At 49.3% G+C, this 15,383-nt stretch overlaps 1 protein-coding gene across 2 annotated transcripts in view; it reads left to right on the top strand.

Moving 5' to 3' along the window:
• Nuggc (nuclear GTPase, germinal center associated) overlaps positions 1–15,383 on the top strand; it is a 65,987-nt gene that overhangs the window by 20,352 nt on the left and 30,252 nt on the right. For both annotated transcript variants that reach the window (XM_085828991.1, XM_021182542.2), the window contains 2 exons: positions 128–233; positions 984–1,117. In XM_085828991.1, the coding sequence (XP_085685117.1) occupies positions 128–233; positions 984–1,117 (240 nt within the window). The remainder of the gene's footprint in view (positions 1–127; positions 234–983; positions 1,118–15,383) is intronic.

Below are 15,383 nucleotides of genomic sequence, written 5' to 3' on the forward strand. Positions count from 1 at the left end.
CACACACACTTCATATTTGTTCCCTAAGGCACTCAGTGAGTTTGCTGAGAGTTCTCTTGGGGCTTCTGTGGTGCTTCTTTCCCCACACTTGACCTATTCTGCTCTCTACGTGTCTCCCCTGCTGCAGAGAAAACTGCCAGCTGACTCCAAGATTCTGGAAGCCTCAGATCTGGTGTACACGGTCAGTGCCCATGAGTACTGGCAGCGGACCATCCTTACTGAGGAAGAAAGTGGTAATTTCTATTTTTTAACCTCAACCACTAACATTTGAAAGAATAGGCTTGGCAGTCTAAGCACCCTGCTCTAGAAATTTTCTTGCCCTAGCAAAGTTTTATTCCCACTTAACTACAGTGTTTATACCTATGAGCATGTATTGTGTGCTGCGTCTATGTGTGTGTGTGTGCATATAATCACTTTTTTCCTCCTTGCATTGTGTGTCTGATACCAAAATTTTTCTCATACAAATTTTACCAGAGTTAGTAAAAGTCAAGGCATTGGGTTGTCATTTCCTTGGTGTGTGGCTTGTGATTCTTCAGTACCCAGCTATAGGCATCAGGCATCATTAACAGAAGTGTATCACATGTGTTGCTGGGAGGCAGAGAAAATAGAAGGCCATGGTTCCCTTCTCTGAATAATTTTGAGTCTAAATGAAGAGCCAATAATCCCCATGTGCAAAGATGAAAGGGAAAACTAGACTGAGCATGTCTTGGCCCTGAGCTCAAAGGAAAGCTGAGAATCTTGAGGCCCATGTGTATCTGAGCACTCTTGGTAACTAGATGAGGGTTTAAGTTGGGTTTTAGCCTAAGACTAACAGGGACTATGGCTGCACAGGTCTTAACAGATGTGCATATGGGTGAATGAATGATGCTTAAAGCAGAAGTACAACAAGTTCCCCAACTCAGGGCAACTGTTTCATTGACTACCTTTATGAATTCTATTGTGACAAATGTTTCGATATTATTTATGCTGGTTTTGATTTCCAGAGATCCCCAAGTTAAGAGAATATATTAGGAAAAGAATCTTGGACAAGAAGAGGAGGCTGGTGACCAAGTACATCACAGAAGCCTTAGGCCTATTGCTTCTCACAGACACGTTCAACATGGAGGAAAGCCTGCTGGTAAGGAAGGCCCCCTGGGTTGTCTCACACTCTGCCTGTATAGGGTAAGTTAGGAAGGCCCTTGGGTTGTCTAACACTCTGCCAGTGCAACTGTAAGTTAGAAAGGGCCCTAGGTTATCTAATACTCTGTCTGAGCAGTGTGAAAGTTAGGAAGGTCCCAGGGTTGTCTCAGATTTTGCCCGAGCAGGAGTAACTTAGGAAGGCCCCAGGGTTGTCTCACACTCTGCCTGAGGAGGAGTAAGTTAGGAAGGTCCCAGGGTTGTCTCATACTCTGCCAGTGCAGGTGTAAGGAAGGAAGGCCCCAGGTTTGTCTCAAACTCTATCTGAGCAGAGTGTAAGTTAGAAAGGCCCCTGGGTTGTCTCACAGTCTGCCTGTGCAACTGTAAGTTAGGAAGGACCCAGGGTTGTCTCACAATCTGCCTGTATAGGGTAAGTTAGGAAGGCTCTTGGGTTGTCTAACACTCTGCCAGTGCAACTGTAAGTTAGAAAGGGCCCTAGGTTGTCTAATACTCTGTCTGAGCAGTGTGAAAGTTAGGAAGGTCCCAGGGTTGTCTCAGACTTTGCCCTAGCAGGAGTAGGTTAGGAAGGTCCCAGGGTTGTCTAATATTTTGCCCGAGCAGGAGTAACTTAGGAAGGCCCCAGGGTTGTCTCACACTCTGCCTGAGGAGGAGTAAGTTAGGAAGGTCCCAGGGTTGTCTCATACTCTGCCGGTGCAGGTGTAAGGAAGGAAGGCCCAGGTTTGCCTCAAACTCTATCTGAGCAGAGTGTAAGTTAGAAAGGCCCCTGGGTTGTCTCACAGTCTGCCTGTGCAACTGTAAGTTAGGAAGGACCCAGGGTAGTCTCACAATCTGCCTGTTCAGGTGTGAGTTAGGATGGCCCCTGGGATGTCTAATACTGTGCCTTAGCAGAGTATAAGTTAGGAAGGCCCCAGGGTTGTCTCACACTCTGCCTGAGCAGGAGTAAGTTAGGAAGGCCCCAGGGATGTCTCATACTCTCCCTGTTCAAGTGTAAATTAGGAAGGCCCCAGGGCTGTCTCACAATCTGCCTGTTTAGGTATTAGAACCACCCCAGGATTGTCTCACAGTGTAAGTTAGTAAGGCGCCTGGGTTGTCTCACAGTCTGCCTGTGCAACTGTACATTAGGAAGGCCCCAGGGTGTCTCACACTCTGCCTGAATAGTAGTAAGTTAGGATGGCCCCAGGGTTGTCTCACACTCTGCCTATGCAGGAGTAAGGAAGGAATGACTCAGGTTTGTCTCAAACTCTACTTGAACAGGTGTATGTTAGAAAGGCCACTGGGTTGTCTCACAGTCTGTCTGTGCAACTGTAACTTAATAAAGCCCAGGGGTTTTCTCAAACTCTGCCTGTGCTACTGTAAGGAAGAAAGGCCCCACGGTAGTCTCACATATGCCTGTTTAAGTATTACAACGGCCCCAGGGTTGTCTCACACTCTGCCTGTGCAACTCTAAGTGAGGAAGTTCCCAGGGTGTCTCACACTATGCCTGTGCAACTGTAAGTTAGGAAAGTTCCAGGTTTGACTCACACTCTGCCTGTGCAGGAGTAAGGAAGGAATGGCTCAGGTTTGTCTCAAACTCTACCTGAACAGAGTGTAAGTTAGAAAGGCCCCTGGTTGTCTCACAGTCTGTCTGTGCAACTGTAAGTAAGGCCCCAGGGTTGTCTCAAACTCTGCCTGAGCAGGAGTAAGTTAGAAAGACCCCAGGGTTGTCGAACACTCTGCCTGTGCAACTGAAAGTTAGGAAGGACCAAGGGTTCTCTCGAACTCTGCCTGAGCAGAAGTAAGTTAGGAAGGCCCCAGAGTTGTCTCACACTGTGCCTGAGCAGGAGTAACTTAGAAAGGCCCCAGGGTTGGCGAACACTCTGCCTGTGCAACTGAAAGTTAGGAAGGCCCCAGGGTTGTCTCATGCTTTGACTGAGCAGGAATAAGAAAAAAGGTCGCTGGGGTGTCTCACACTCTGGCTGAGCAGGAATAAGTTAGAAAGGCCCCAGGGTTGTTTCACATTTTGCCTGTTCAACTGTAAGTTAGGTAGGCCCCAGGGTTGTCTCATACTTTGCCTGAGCAAAATAAGTTAAAAAGTCCCTGGGGTGTCTCACACTCTGCCTAAGCAGGAGTAAGTCAGGAAGGCCCCAGGGTTGTCTCACACTATGCCTGAATTGGAGTCAGTTAGAAAGGCCCCAGGGTTGTCTCACATTTTGCCTGTTCAACTATAAGTTAGGTAGGCCCCAGGGTTGTCTCATACTTTGCCTGAGCAAAATAAGTTAAAAAGGTCCCTGGGGTGTCTCACACTCTGCCTGAGCAGGAGTAAGTCAGGAAGGCCCCAGGGTTGTCTCGCACTATGCCTGAATTGGAGTAAGTTAGAAAGGCCCCAGGGTTGCCTCACATTTTGACTGTATAACTGTAAGTTAGGTAGGCCCATGGGTTGTCTCCCACTTTGCCTGAATTGGAGTAAGTTAGGAAGGCCTCAGGGTTGTCTCACACTTTGCCTGAGCAGGAGTAAGTTAAAGAGGCCCCAGGGTTGTCTCACACTCTGCCTGTGCAAATGTAATTTAGGATGGCACCTGGGTTGTCTCACACTCTGCCTGAACAAGAGTAAGTTAGGAAGGCCCCAGGGTTGTCTCACACTCTGCCTGTGCAACTATAAGTTAGGAAGGCCCCTTGGTTGTCTCACACTCTGCCTGAGCATAAGTAAGTTAGGAAGGCCCCAGGGTTGTCTCATACTCTGCCTGTTCAACTGTAAGTTAGGTAGGCCCCAGGGTTGTCTCACACTCTGCCTGAAAGGAGTAAGTTAGGAAGGCCCCAGGGTTGTCTCATACTCTGCCTGTTCAACTGTAAGTTAGGTAGGCCCCAAGGTTGTCTCACACTCTGCCTGAAAAGGAGTAAGTTAGGAAGGCCCCAGGGTTGTCTCACACTTTGCCTGAACAGGAGTAAGTTAGGAAGGCCCCAGGGTTGTCTCACACTCTGCTTGTGCAACTATAAGTTAGGAAGGCCCCTTGGTTGTCTCACACTCTGCCTGAGCATGAGTAAGTTAGGAAGGCCCCAAGGTTGTCTCATACTCTGCCTGTTCAACTGTAAGTTAGGTAGGCCCCAGGTTGTCTCATACTTTGCCTGAGCAGGAATAAGTCAAAAAGGTCCCTGAGGTGTCTTACACTCAGCCTGAGCAGGAAGAAGTTAGGAAGGCCACAGGGTTGTCTCACATTGTGCCTGTTCAACTGTAAGTTAGATAGGCCCCAGGGTTGTGTCATACTTTGTCTTAGCAGGAATAAGTTAAAAAGTCCCTGGGGTGTCTCAAACTCTGCCTGAGCAGGAATAAGTTAGAATGGTCCCATGGTTGTCTCACATTGTGCCTGTTCAACTGTAAGTTAGGTAGGCCCCAGGGTTGTCTCATACTTTGCCTGAGCAAATAAGTTAAAAAGTCCCTGGGGTGTCTCACACTCTGCCTAAGCAGGAGTAAGTCAGGATGGCCCCAGGGTTGTCTCACACTTTGCCTGAACAGGAGTAAGTTAGGAAGGCCCCAGGGTTGTCTCGCACTCTGCCTGTTCAACTGTAAGTTAGCTTGGCCCCAGGTTGTCTCATACTTTGCCTGAGTAGGAATAAGTTAAAAAGGTCCCAGGGTTGTCTCACACTTGGCCTGAACAGGAGTAAGTTAGGAAGGCCCCAGGGTTGTCTCGCACTCTGCCTGTTCAACTGTAAGTTAGCTTGGCCCCAGGTTGTCTCATACTTTGCCTGAGTAGGAATAAGTTAAAAAGGTCCCTGGGGTGTATCACACTCAGCCTGAACAGGAGTAAGTTAGGAAGGCCCCAGGGTTGTCTCGCACTCTGCCTGTTCAACTGTAAGTTAGCTTGGCCCCAGGTTGTCTCATACTTTGCCTGAGTAGGAATAAGTTAAAAAGGTCCCTGGGGTGTATCACACTCAGCCTGAGCAGGAGTAAGTTAGGAAGGCCCTAGGGTTGTCTCCCACTTTGCCTGAACAGGAATAAGTTAGGAAGGCCCTAGGGTTGTCTCACACTTTGCCTGAACAGGAGTAAGTTAGGAAGGCCCCAGGGTTGTCTCACACTCTGCTTGTGCAACTATAAGTTAGGAAGGCCCTAGGGTTGTCTCCCACTTTGCCTGAACAGGAATAAGTTAGGAAGGCCCTAGGGTTGTCTCACACTTTGTCTGAACAGGAGTAAGTTAGGAAGGCCCCAGGGTTGTCTCACACTCTGCTTGTGCAACTATAAGTTAGGAAGGCCCCTTGGTTGTCTCACACTCTGCCTGAGCATGAGTAAGTTAGGAAGGCCCCAAGGTTGTCTCATACTCTGCCTGTTCAACTGTAAGTTAGGTAGGCCCCAGGTTGTCTCATACTTTGCCTGAGCAGGAATAAGTCAAAAAGGTCCCTGAGGTGTCTTACACTCAGCCTGAGCAGGAAGAAGTTAGGAAGGCCACAGGGTTGTCTCACATTGTGCCTGTTCAACTGTAAGTTAGATAGGCCCCAGGGTTGTCTCATACTTTGTCTTAGCAGGAATAAGTTAAAAAGTCCCTGGGGTGTCTCAAACTCTGCCTGAGCAGGAATAAGTTAGAATGGTCCCATGGTTGTCTCACATTGTGCCTGTTCAACTGTAAGTTAGGTAGGCCCCAGGGTTGTCTCATACTTTGCCTGAGCAAATAAGTTAAAAAGTCCCTGGGGTGTCTCACACTCTGCCTAAGCAGGAGTAAGTCAGGAAGGCCCCAGGGTTGTCTCACACTTTGCCTGAACAGGAGTAAGTTAGGAAGGCCCCAGGGTTGTCTCGCACTCTGCCTGTTCAACTGTAAGTTAGCTTGGCCCCAGGTTGTCTCATACTTTGCCTGAGTAGGAATAAGTTAAAAAGGTCCCTGGGGTGTATCACACTCAGCCTGAACAGGAGTAAGTTAGGAAGGCCCCAGGGTTGTCTCGCACTCTGCCTGTTCAACTGTAAGTTAGCTTGGCCCCAGGTTGTCTCATACTTTGCCTGAGTAGGAATAAGTTAAAAAGGTCCCTGGGGTGTATCACACTCAGCCTGAGCAGGAGTAAGTTAGGAAGGCCCTAGGGTTGTCTCCCACTTTGCCTGAACAGGAATAAGTTAGGAAGGCCCTAGGGTTGTCTCACACTCTGCCTGAACAGGAGTAAGGTAGGAAGGCCCCAGGGTTGTCTCACACTTTGCCTGAACAGCAGTAAGTTAGGAAGGCCCCAGGGTTGTCTCAAACTCTGCCTGTGCACCTGTAAGTTAGAAAGGGCCCTAGGTTGTCTAATACTCTCCCTGAGCCGAATATATTTTAGGAAGGCCCCAGGGTTGTTTCAAACTCTGCCTGTGCAGGAGCAAATTAGGAAGGCCTCAGAGTTGTCTCACACTCTGCCTGTGCAATGTAAGTTAGGAAGGCCCCTGGGGTTGTCTCACAGTCTACCTGAGCATGAGTAAGTTAAGAAGGTCCCAGGGTTGTCTCACATTTTGCCTGAGCAGAAGTAAGTTAAAAAGACCCCAGGGTTGTCTCACACTCTGCCTATGCAGGAGTAAGGAAGGAATGACTCAGGTTTGTCTCAAACTCTACTTGAACAGGTGTATGTTAGAAAGGCCACTGGGTTGTCTCACAGTCTGTCTGTGCAACTGTAACTTAGTAAAGTCCAGGGGTTTTCTCAAACCCTGCCTGTGCTACTGTAAGGAAGAAAGGCCCCACGGTAGTCTCACATATGCCTGTTTAAGTATTACAACGGCCCCAGGGTTGTCTCACACTCTGCCTGTGCAACTCTAAGTGAGGAAGTTCCCAGGGTGTCTCACACTATGCCTGTGCAACTGTAAGTTAGGAAAATTCCAGGTTTGACTCACACTCTGCCTGTGCAGGAGTAAGGAAGGAATGGCTCAGGTTTGTCTCAAACTCTACCTGAACAGAGTGTAAGTTAGAAAGGCCCCTGGTTGTCTCACAGTCTGTCTGTGCAACTGTAAGTAAGGCCCCAGGGTTGTCTCAAACTCTGCCTGAGCAGGAGTAAGTTAGAAAGACCCCAGGGTTGTCGAACACTCTGCCTGTGCAACTGAAAGTTAGGAAGGACCAAGGGTTCTCTCGAACTCTGCCTGAGCAGAAGTAAGTTAGGAAGGCCCCAGAGTTGTCTCACACTGTGCCTGAGCAGGAGTAACTTAGAAAGGCCCCAGGGTTGGCAAACACTCTGCCTGTGCAACTGAAAGTTAGGAAGGCCCCAGGGTTGTCTCATGCTTTGACTGAGCAGGAATAAGAAAAAAGGTCGCTGGGGTGTCTCACACTCTGGCTGAGCAGGAATAAGTTAGAAAGGCCCCAGGGTTGTTTCACATTTTGCCTGTTCAACTGTAAGTTAGGTAGGCCCCAGGGTTGTCTCATACTTTGCCTGAGCAAAATAAGTTAAAAAGTCCCTGGGGTGTATCACACTCTGCCTAAGCAGGAGTAAGTCAGGAAGGCCCCAGGGTTGTCTCACACTCTGCCTGTGCAACTATAAGTTAGGAAGGCCCCTTGGTTGTCTCACACTCTGCCTGAGCATGAGTAAGTTAGGAAGGCCCCAGGGTTGTCTCATACTCTGCCTGTTCAACTGTAAGTTAGGTAGGCCCCAGGTTGTCTCATACTTTGCCTGAGCAGGAATAAGTTAAAAAGGTCCCTGAGGTGTCTTACACTCAGCCTGAGCAGGAAGAAGTTAGGAAGGCCACAGGGTTGTCTCACATTGTGCCTGTTCAACTGTAAGTTAGATAGGCCCCAGGGTTGTCTCATACTTTGGCTTAGCAGGAATAAGTAAAAAAGGTCGCTGGGGTGTCTCAAACTCTGCCTGAGCAGGAATAAGTTAGAATGGTCCCATGGTTGTCTCACATTGTGCCTGTTCAACTGTAAGTTAGGTAGGCCCCAGGGTTGTCTCATACTTTGCCTGAGCAAAATAAGTTAAAAAGTCCCTGGGGTGTCTCAAACTCTGCCTGAGCAGGAATAAGTTAGAATGGTCCCATGGTTGTCTCACATTGTGCCTGTTCAACTGTAAGTTAGGTAGGCCCCAGGGTTGTCTCATACTTTGCCTGAGCAAAATAAGTTAAAAAGTCCCTGGGGTGTCTCACACTCTGCCTAAGCAGGAGTAAGTCAGGAAGGCCCCAGGGTTGTCTCACACTTTGCCTGAATTGGAGTAAGTTAGGAAGGCCTCAGGGTTGTCTCACACTCTGCCTGTGCAACTTTAAGTTAGGAAGGCCCCTGGGTTGTCTCACACTCTGCCTGAACAGGAGTAAGTTATGAAGGCCCCAGGGTTGTCTCACACTTTGCCTGAACAGGAGTAAGTTAAGAAGGCCCCAGGGTTGTCTCGCACTCTGCCTGTTCAACTGTAAGTTAGCTTGGCCCCAGGTTGTATCATACTTTGCCTGAGTAGGAATAAGTTAAAACGGTCCCTGGGGTGTATCACACTCAGCCTGAGCAGGAGTAAGTTAGGAAGGCCCTAGGGTTGTCTCCCACTTTGCCTGAACAGGAATAAGTTAGGAAGGCCCTAGGGTTGTCTCACACTCTGCCTGAACAGGAGTAAGGTAGGAAGGCCCCAGGGTTGTCTCACACTTTGCCTGAACAGCAGTAAGTTAGGAAGGCCCCAGGGTTGTCTCAAACTCTGCCTGTGCACCTGTAAGTTAGAAAGGGCCCTAGGTTGTCTAATACTCTCCCTGAGCCGAATATATTTTAGGAAGGCCCCAGGGTTGTTTCAAACTCTGCCTGTGCAGGAGCAAATTAGGAAGGCCTCAGAGTTGTCTCACACTCTGCCTGTGCAATGTAAGTTAGGAAGGCCCCTGGGGTTGTCTCACAGTCTGCCTGAGCATGAGTAAGTTAGGAAGGCCCCAGGGTTGTCTCACACTTTTCCTGAGCAGGAGTAAGTTAAAAAGGCCCCAGGGTTGTCTCACACTCTGCCTGTGCAAATGTAATTTAGGATGGCACCTGGGTTGTCTCACACTCTGCCTGAACAAGAGTAAGTTAGGAAGGCCCCAGGGGTGTCTCACACTCTGCCTGTGCAACTGTAAGTTAGGAAGGTCCCTGGGTTGTCTCTCGCTCTGCCTGAGCAGGAATAAGTTAGGAAGGCCACAGGGTTGTCTCACATTGTGTCTGTTCAACTGTGAGTTAGGTAGGCCCCAGGGTTGTCGCATACTTTGCCTGAGCAGGAATAAGTTAGGAAGGCCCCAGGGTTGTCTCTCATTGTCCCTTTCAACTGTGAGTTAGGTAGGCCCCAGGGTTTCCTCATACTTTGCCTGAGCAGGAGTAAGTTAGGAAGGCCCCAGGGATGTCTCATACTCTCCCTGTTCAAGTGTAAGTTAGGAAGGCCCCAGGGCCGTCTCACAATCTGCCTGTTTAGGTATTAGAACCACCCCAGGATAGTCTCACAGTGTAAGTTAGTAAGGCGCCTGGGTTGTCTCACAGTCTGCCTGTGCAACTGTACATTAGGAAGGCCCCAGGGTGTCTCACACTCTGCCTGTGCAACTGTAAGTTATGAAGGCCCCAGGGATGTCTCACACTCTGCCTGTGCAATGTAAGTTAGGAAGGCCCCTGGGGTTGTCTCACAGTCTGCCTGAGCATGAGTAAGTTAGGAAGGCCCCAGGGTTGTCTCACACTTTTCCTGAGCAGGAGTAAGTTAAAAAGGCCCCAGGGTTGTCTCACACTCTGCCTGTGCAAATGTAATTTAGGATGGCACCTGGGTTGTCTCACACTCTGCCTGAACAAGAGTAAGTTAGGAAGGCCCCAGGGGTGTCTCACACTCTGCCTGTGCAACTGTAAGTTAGGAAGGTCCCTGGGTTGTCTCTCGCTCTGCCTGAGCAGGAATAAGTTAGGAAGGCCACAGGGTTTTCTCACATTGTGTCTGTTCAACTGTGAGTTAGGTAGGCCCCAGGGTTGTCGCATACTTTGCCTGAGCAGGAATAAGTTAGGAAGGCCCCAGGGTTGTCTCTCATTGTCCCTTTCAACTGTGAGTTAGGTAGGCCCCAGGGTTTCCTCATACTTTGCCTGAGCAGGAGTAAGTTAGGAAGGCCCCAGGGATGTCTCATACTCTCCCTGTTCAAGTGTAAGTTAGGAAGGCCCCAGGGCCGTCTCACAATCTGCCTGTTTAGGTATTAGAACCACCCCAGGATAGTCTCACAGTGTAAGTTAGCAAGGCGCCTGGGTTGTCTCACAGTCTGCCTGTGCAACTGTACATTAGGAAGGCCCCAGGGTGTCTCACACTCTGCCTGTGCAACTGTAAGTTATGAAGGCCCCAGGGATGTCTCACACTCTGCCTCAATAGTAGTAAGTTAGGAAGGCCCCAGAGTTGTCTCACACTCTGCCTATGCAGGAGTAAGGAAGGAATGACTCAGGTTTGTCTCAAACTCTACTTGAACAGAGTGTATGTTAGAAAGGCCACTGGGTTGTCTCACAGTCTGTCTGTGCAACTGTAAGTAAGGCCCCAGGGTTGTCTCAAACTCTGCCTGAGCAGGAGTAAGTTAGAAAGACCCTAGGGTTGTCGAACACTCTGCCTGTGCAACTGAAAGTTAGGAAGGACCAAGGGTTCTCTCGAACTCTGCCTGAGCAGAAGTAAGTTAGGAAGGCCCCAGAGTTGTCTCACACTGTGCCTGAGCAGGAGTAACTTAGGAAGGCCCTCAGGGTTGGCGAACACTCTGCCTGTGCAACTGAAAGTTAGGAAGGCCCCAGGGTTGTCTCATGCTTTGACTGAGCAGGAATAAGAAAAAATGTCGCTGGGGTGTCTCACACTCTGGCTGAGCAGGAATAAGTTAGAAAGGCCCCAGGGTTGTTTCACATTTTGCCTGTTCAAGTGTAAGTTAGGTAGGCCCCAGGGTTGTCTCATACTTTGCCTGAGCAAAATAAGTTAAAAAGTCCCTGGGGTGTCTCACACTCTGCCTAAGTAGGAGTAAGTCAGGATGGCCCCAGGGTTGTCTCACACTATGCCTGAATTGGAGTAAGTTAGAAAGGCCCCAGGGTTGTCTCACATTTTGCCTGTTCAACTATAAGTTAGGTAGGCCCCAGGGTTGTCTCATAATTTGCCTGAGCAAAATGAGTTAAAAAGGTCCCTGGGGTGTCTCACACTCTGCCTGAGCAGGAGTAAGTCAGGAAGGCCCCAGGGTTGTCTCGCACTATGCCTGAATTGGAGTAAGTTAGAAAGGCCCCAGGGTTGTCTCACATTTTGCCTGTATAACTGTAAGTTAGGTAGGCCCCAGGGGTGTCTCATACGTTGCCTGAGCAAAATAAGTTAAAAAGGTCCCTGGGGTGTCTCACACTCTGCCTGAGCAGGAGTAAGTCAGGAAGGCCCCAGGGTTGTCTCCCACTTTGCCTGAATTTGAGTAAGTTAGGAAGGCCTCAGGGTTGTCTCACACTTTGCCTGAGCAGGAGTAAGTTAAAAAGGCCCCAGGGTTGTCTCACACTCTGCCTGTGCAAATGTAATTTAGGATGGCACCTGGGTTGTCTCACACTCTGCCTGAACAAGAGTAAGTTAGGAAGGCCCCAGGGTTGTCTCACACTCTGCCTGTGCAACTATAAGTTAGGAAGGCCCCTTGGTTGTCTCACACTCTGCCTGAGCATGAGTAAGTTAGGAAGGCCCCAGGGTTGTCTCATACTCTGCCTGTTCAACTGTAAGTTAGGTAGGCCCCAGGTTGTCTCATACTTTGCCTGAGCAGGAATAAGTTAAAAAGGTCCCTGAGGTGTCTTACACTCAGCCTGAGCAGGAAGAAGTTAGGAAGGCCACAGGGTTGTCTCACATTGTGCCTGTTCAACTGTAAGTTAGATAGGCCCCAGGGTTGTCTCATACTTTGGCTTAGCAGGAATAAGTAAAAAAGGTCGCTGGGGTGTCTCAAACTCTGCCTGAGCAGGAATAAGTTAGAATGGTCCCATGGTTGTCTCACATTGTGCCTGTTCAACTGTAAGTGAGGTAGGCCCCAGGGTTGTCTCATACTTTGCCTGAGCAAAATAAGTTAAAAAGTCCCTGGGGTGTCTCAAACTCTGCCTGAGCAGGAATAAGTTAGAATGGTCCCATGGTTGTCTCACATTGTGCCTGTTCAACTGTAAGTTAGGTAGGCCCCAGGGTTGTCTCATACTTTGCCTGAGCAAAATAAGTTAAAAAGTCCCTGGGGTGTCTCACACTCTGCCTAAGCAGGAGTAAGTCAGGAAGGCCCCAGGGTTGTCTCACACTTTGCCTGAATTGGAGTAAGTTAGGAAGGCCTCAGGGTTGTCTCACACTCTGCCTGTGCAACTTTAAGTTAGGAAGGCCCCTGGGTTGACTCACACTCTGCCTGAAAAGGAGTAAGTTATGAAGGCCCCAGGGTTGTCTCACACTTGGCCTGAACAGGAGTAAGTTAGGAAGGCCCCAGGGTTGTCTCCCACTCTGCCTGTTCAACTGTAAGTTAGCTTGGCCCCAGGTTGTATCATACTTTGCCTGAGTAGGAATAAGTTAAAACGGTCCCTGGGGTGTATCACACTCAGCCTGAGCAGGAGTAAGTTAGGAAGGCCCTAGGGTTGTCTCCCACTTTGCCTGAACAGGAATAAGTTAGGAAGGCCCTAGGGTTGTCTCACACTCTGCCTGAACAGGAGTAAGGTAGGAAGGCCCCAGGGTTGTCTCACACTTTGCCTGAACAGCAGTAAGTTAGGAAGGCCCCAGGGTTGTCTCAAACTCTGCCTGTGCACCTGTAAGTTAGAAAGGGCCCTAGGTTGTCTAATACTCTCCCTGAGCCGAATATATTTTAGGAAGGCCCCAGGGTTGTTTCAAACTCTGCCTGTGCAGGAGCAAATTAGGAAGGCCTCAGAGTTGTCTCACACTCTGCCTGTGCAATGTAAGTTAGGAAAGCCCCTGGGGTTGTCTCACAGTCTGCCTGAGCATGAGTAAGTTAGGAAGGCCCCAGGGTTGTCTCACACTTTTCCTGAGCAGGAGTAAGTTAAAAAGGCCCCAGGGTTGTCTCACACTCTGCCTGTGCAAATGTAATTTAGGATGGCACCTGGGTTGTCTCACACTCTGCCTGAACAAGAGTAAGTTAGGAAGGCCCCAGGGGTGTCTCACACTCTGCCTGTGCAACTGTAAGTTAGGAAGGTCCCTGGGTTGTCTCTCGCTCTGCCTGAGCAGGAATAAGTTAGGAAGGCCACAGGGTTGTCTCACATTGTGTCTGTTCAACTGTGAGTTAGGTAGGCCCCAGGGTTGTCGCATACTTTGCCTGAGCAGGAATAAGTTAGGAAGGCCCCAGGGTTGTCTCTCATTGTCCCTTTCAACTGTGAGTTAGGTAGGCCCCAGGGTTTCCTCATACTTTGCCTGAGCAGGAGTAAGTTAGGAAGGCCCCAGGGATGTCTCATACTCTCCCTGTTCAAGTGTAAGTTAGGAAGGCCCCAGGGCCGTCTCACAATCTGCCTGTTTAGGTATTAGAACCACCCCAGGATAGTCTCACAGTGTAAGTTAGTAAGGCGCCTGGGTTGTCTCACAGTCTGCCTGTGCAACTGTACATTAGGAAGGCCCCAGGGTGTCTCACACTCTGCCTGTGCAACTGTAAGTTATGAAGGCCCCAGGGATGTCTCACACTCTGCCTCAATAGTAGTAAGTTAGGAAGGCCCCAGAGTTGTCTCACACTCTGCCTATGCAGGAGTAAGGAAGGAATGACTCAGGTTTGTCTCAAACTCTACTTGAACAGAGTGTATGTTAGAAAGGCCACTGGGTTGTCTCACAGTCTGTCTGTGCAACTGTAAGTAAGGCCCCAGGGTTGTCTCAAACTCTGCCTGAGCAGGAGTAAGTTAGAAAGACCCTAGGGTTGTCGAACACTCTGCCTGTGCAACTGAAAGTTAGGAAGGACCAAGGGTTCTCTCGAACTCTGCCTGAGCAGAAGTAAGTTAGGAAGGCCCCAGAGTTGTCTCACACTGTGCCTGAGCAGGAGTAACTTAGGAAGGCCCTCAGGGTTGGCGAACACTCTGCCTGTGCAACTGAAAGTTAGGAAGGCCCCAGGGTTGTCTCATGCTTTGACTGAGCAGGAATAAGAAAAAAGGTCGCTGGGGTGTCTCACACTCTGCCTGAGCAGGAATAAGTTAGAAAGGCCCCAGGGTTGTTTCACATTTTGCCTGTTCAAGTGTAAGTTAGGTAGGCCCCAGGGTTGTCTCATAATTTGCCTGAGCAAAATGAGTTAAAAAGTCCCTGGGGTGTCTCACACTCTGCCTGAGCAGGAGTAAGTCAGGAAGGCCCCAGGGTTGTCTCGCACTATGCCTGAATTGGAGTAAGTTAGAAAGGCCCCAGGGTTGTCTCACATTTTGCCTGTATAACTGTAAGTTAGGTAGGCCCCAGGGGTGTCTCATACGTTGCCTGAGCAAAATAAGTTAAAAAGGTCCCTGGGGTGTCTCACACTCTGCCTGAGCAGGTATAGTCAGGAAGGCCCCAGGGTTGTCTCCCACTTTGCCTGAATTTGAGTAAGTTAGGAAGGCCTCAGGGTTGTCTCACACTTTGCCTGAGCAGGAGTAAGTTAAAAAGGCCCCAGGGTTGTCTCACACTCTGCCTGTGCAAATGTAATTTAGGATGGCACCTGGGTTGTCTCACACTCTGCCTGAACAAGAGTAAGTTAGGAAGGCCCCAGGGTTGTCTCACACTCTGCCTGTGCAACTATAAGTTAGGAAGGCCCCTTGGTTGTCTCACACTCTGCCTGAGCATGAGTAAGTTAGGAAGGCCCCAGGGTTGTCTCATACTCTGCCTGTTCAACTGTAAGTTAGGTAGGCCCCAGGTTGTCTCATACTTTGCCTGAGCAGGAATAAGTCAAAAAGGTCCCTGAGGTGTCTTACACTCAGCCTGAGCAGGAAGAAGTTAGGAAGGCCACAGGGTTGTCTCACATTGTGCCTGTTCAACTGTAAGTTAGATAGGCCCCAGGGTTGTCTCATACTTTGGCTTAGCAGGAATAAGTAAAAAAGGTCGCTGGGGTGTCTCAAACTCTGCCTGAGCAGGAATAAGTTAGAATGGTCCCATGGTTGTCTCACATTGTGCCTGTTCAACTGTAAGTTAGGTAGGCCCCAGGGTTGTCTCATACTTTGCCTGAGCAAAATAAGTTAAAAAGTCCCTGGGGTGTCTCACACTCTGCCTAAGCAGGAGTAAGTCAGGAAGGCCCCAGGGTTGTCTCACACTTTGCCTGAATTGGAGTAAGTTAGGAAGGCCTCAGGGTTGTCTCACACTCTGCCTGTGCAACTTTAAGTTAGGAAGGCCCCTGGGTTGACTCACACTCTGCCTGAAAAGGAGTAAGTTATGAAGGCCCCAGGGTTGTCTCACACTTGGCCTGAACAGGAGTAAGTTAGGAAGGC

Source organism: Mus caroli, unplaced genomic scaffold (genome assembly GCF_978045245.1).
Source record: "Mus caroli unplaced genomic scaffold, Mus_caroli_1 scaffold_12, whole genome shotgun sequence".
Lineage (NCBI taxonomy): Eukaryota > Metazoa > Chordata > Mammalia > Rodentia > Muridae > Mus > Mus caroli.